General features: G+C 36.6%; 1 protein-coding gene across 1 annotated transcript in view; it reads right to left on the bottom strand.

Moving 5' to 3' along the window:
* Positions 1 to 931, bottom strand: part of LOC119582089 — a 7,378-nt gene extending 6,447 nt beyond the window's left edge. The window contains exons 1-2 of the mRNA XM_037930335.1: positions 869 to 931; positions 61 to 232 (exon numbers count right to left, since the gene is read on the bottom strand). Of these exons, the coding sequence (XP_037786263.1) occupies positions 61 to 232; positions 869 to 931 (235 nt within the window). The remainder of the gene's footprint in view (positions 1 to 60; positions 233 to 868) is intronic.
* Between the last annotated feature and the right edge of the window lie 388 nt (positions 932 to 1,319).

The following is a 1,319-nucleotide window of genomic DNA, read 5'->3' on the forward strand; positions in this document are numbered from 1 at the left end:
CAATCAATTATAACGAACGCCAAATAAAAAGTCACATCCATCGTATCTGCTGTACATTACCTGGAGTAGACGCGTTCTCGTTGGTCTTGACAGGTAACTGATTCTGTAAGATGAGCATCTGGCCAGAAGGCGGGTCTTGTATTGCGTCGGGCTTGGACAGTTGTGAGAGTAACAGCTCCAGATCGACGACATTGCTGTTGATTTTGAGACGAGATTCGTTCCTTTCAGCTGTCTGGAATAATGAGAAAAGGGTAAGGAGGTTGTTACTGTTATTGTTTAAAGAATTTGTCGTTATTTTTCCCATAATTATGGCGTAATTGTTGTCTAAACATTACTGCTAAGGTGGGTCACTGGATCCAAGTTTTCAGTTTCAGTATGCTTTTGTGGCAAATAAATTCCTCATTGCAAGGCGCATTTTTGTGATAAAACAACAGCAATAACTATAACAACCTAGTAAAGATTTCTCTCATAATGTATCTTCCTTTATCAAATAAATTACGCATAGGATTCACCGCAGCGTGTACTCTGATATACAGAAAACGTTATCAGTGAAAAAGTTTCGAATCATGATTTTACAGTTGATATGAAAATATGAGTTAAATCGTCGACTTGAAAACTAGAGTCCAGGAAGTTATATTATTTACCAATATATATTTTGGCACATCTCAGTAAACCAAAACATTGCTACATGAAATGGAATCAATAACTTTTTACCAAACATTAAAGAGAATATTGTACAGATAATTCTCACAGTACAGAATCCATCAATAACCATCATTAAACGATTTTACACACTGTGATATTTCTAAATGAGACAAGAATACTCAAATCTAAATTTGTAAATTCTCGTAAAACAAAACGGACTTACCTCAGTACAGCCAATTGTCACCAGGAGAATGAGGAACACAACCCAAGAGGTTAAACGGACCATCTTGACCCGGTATTCCGAAGGTCAAGATGACTGGCAGGTGACGTGAAGACTGTGTGCGGATTCTGAGACAGTGTGACCTTGACGCGGGTGAGCCGAGTGACTGAGTGTGACCTCTGACCTGAGATGACCCCTTTTATATGTGTAGTCAAGGAGAGGGAACAGCATATCCCCTCTGTTGTTGATACGTAAATAATGATCACCTTATATTGTGATTAGACGCATATGACAATTGAAATTTTTTACACCATACATGAATATGGCATTTAAATATGATGACAAAAATATGATAAACATATTAGTATTTCTAGTTACATTAGGTATCCTGATATCTAAAAAAGCAATAACATATAACTGAAATGAGTACATTAGAACGCAATATTTTTAACTG

Source organism: Penaeus monodon, chromosome 15, assembly GCF_015228065.2.
Source record: "Penaeus monodon isolate SGIC_2016 chromosome 15, NSTDA_Pmon_1, whole genome shotgun sequence".
NCBI lineage: Eukaryota > Metazoa > Arthropoda > Malacostraca > Decapoda > Penaeidae > Penaeus > Penaeus monodon.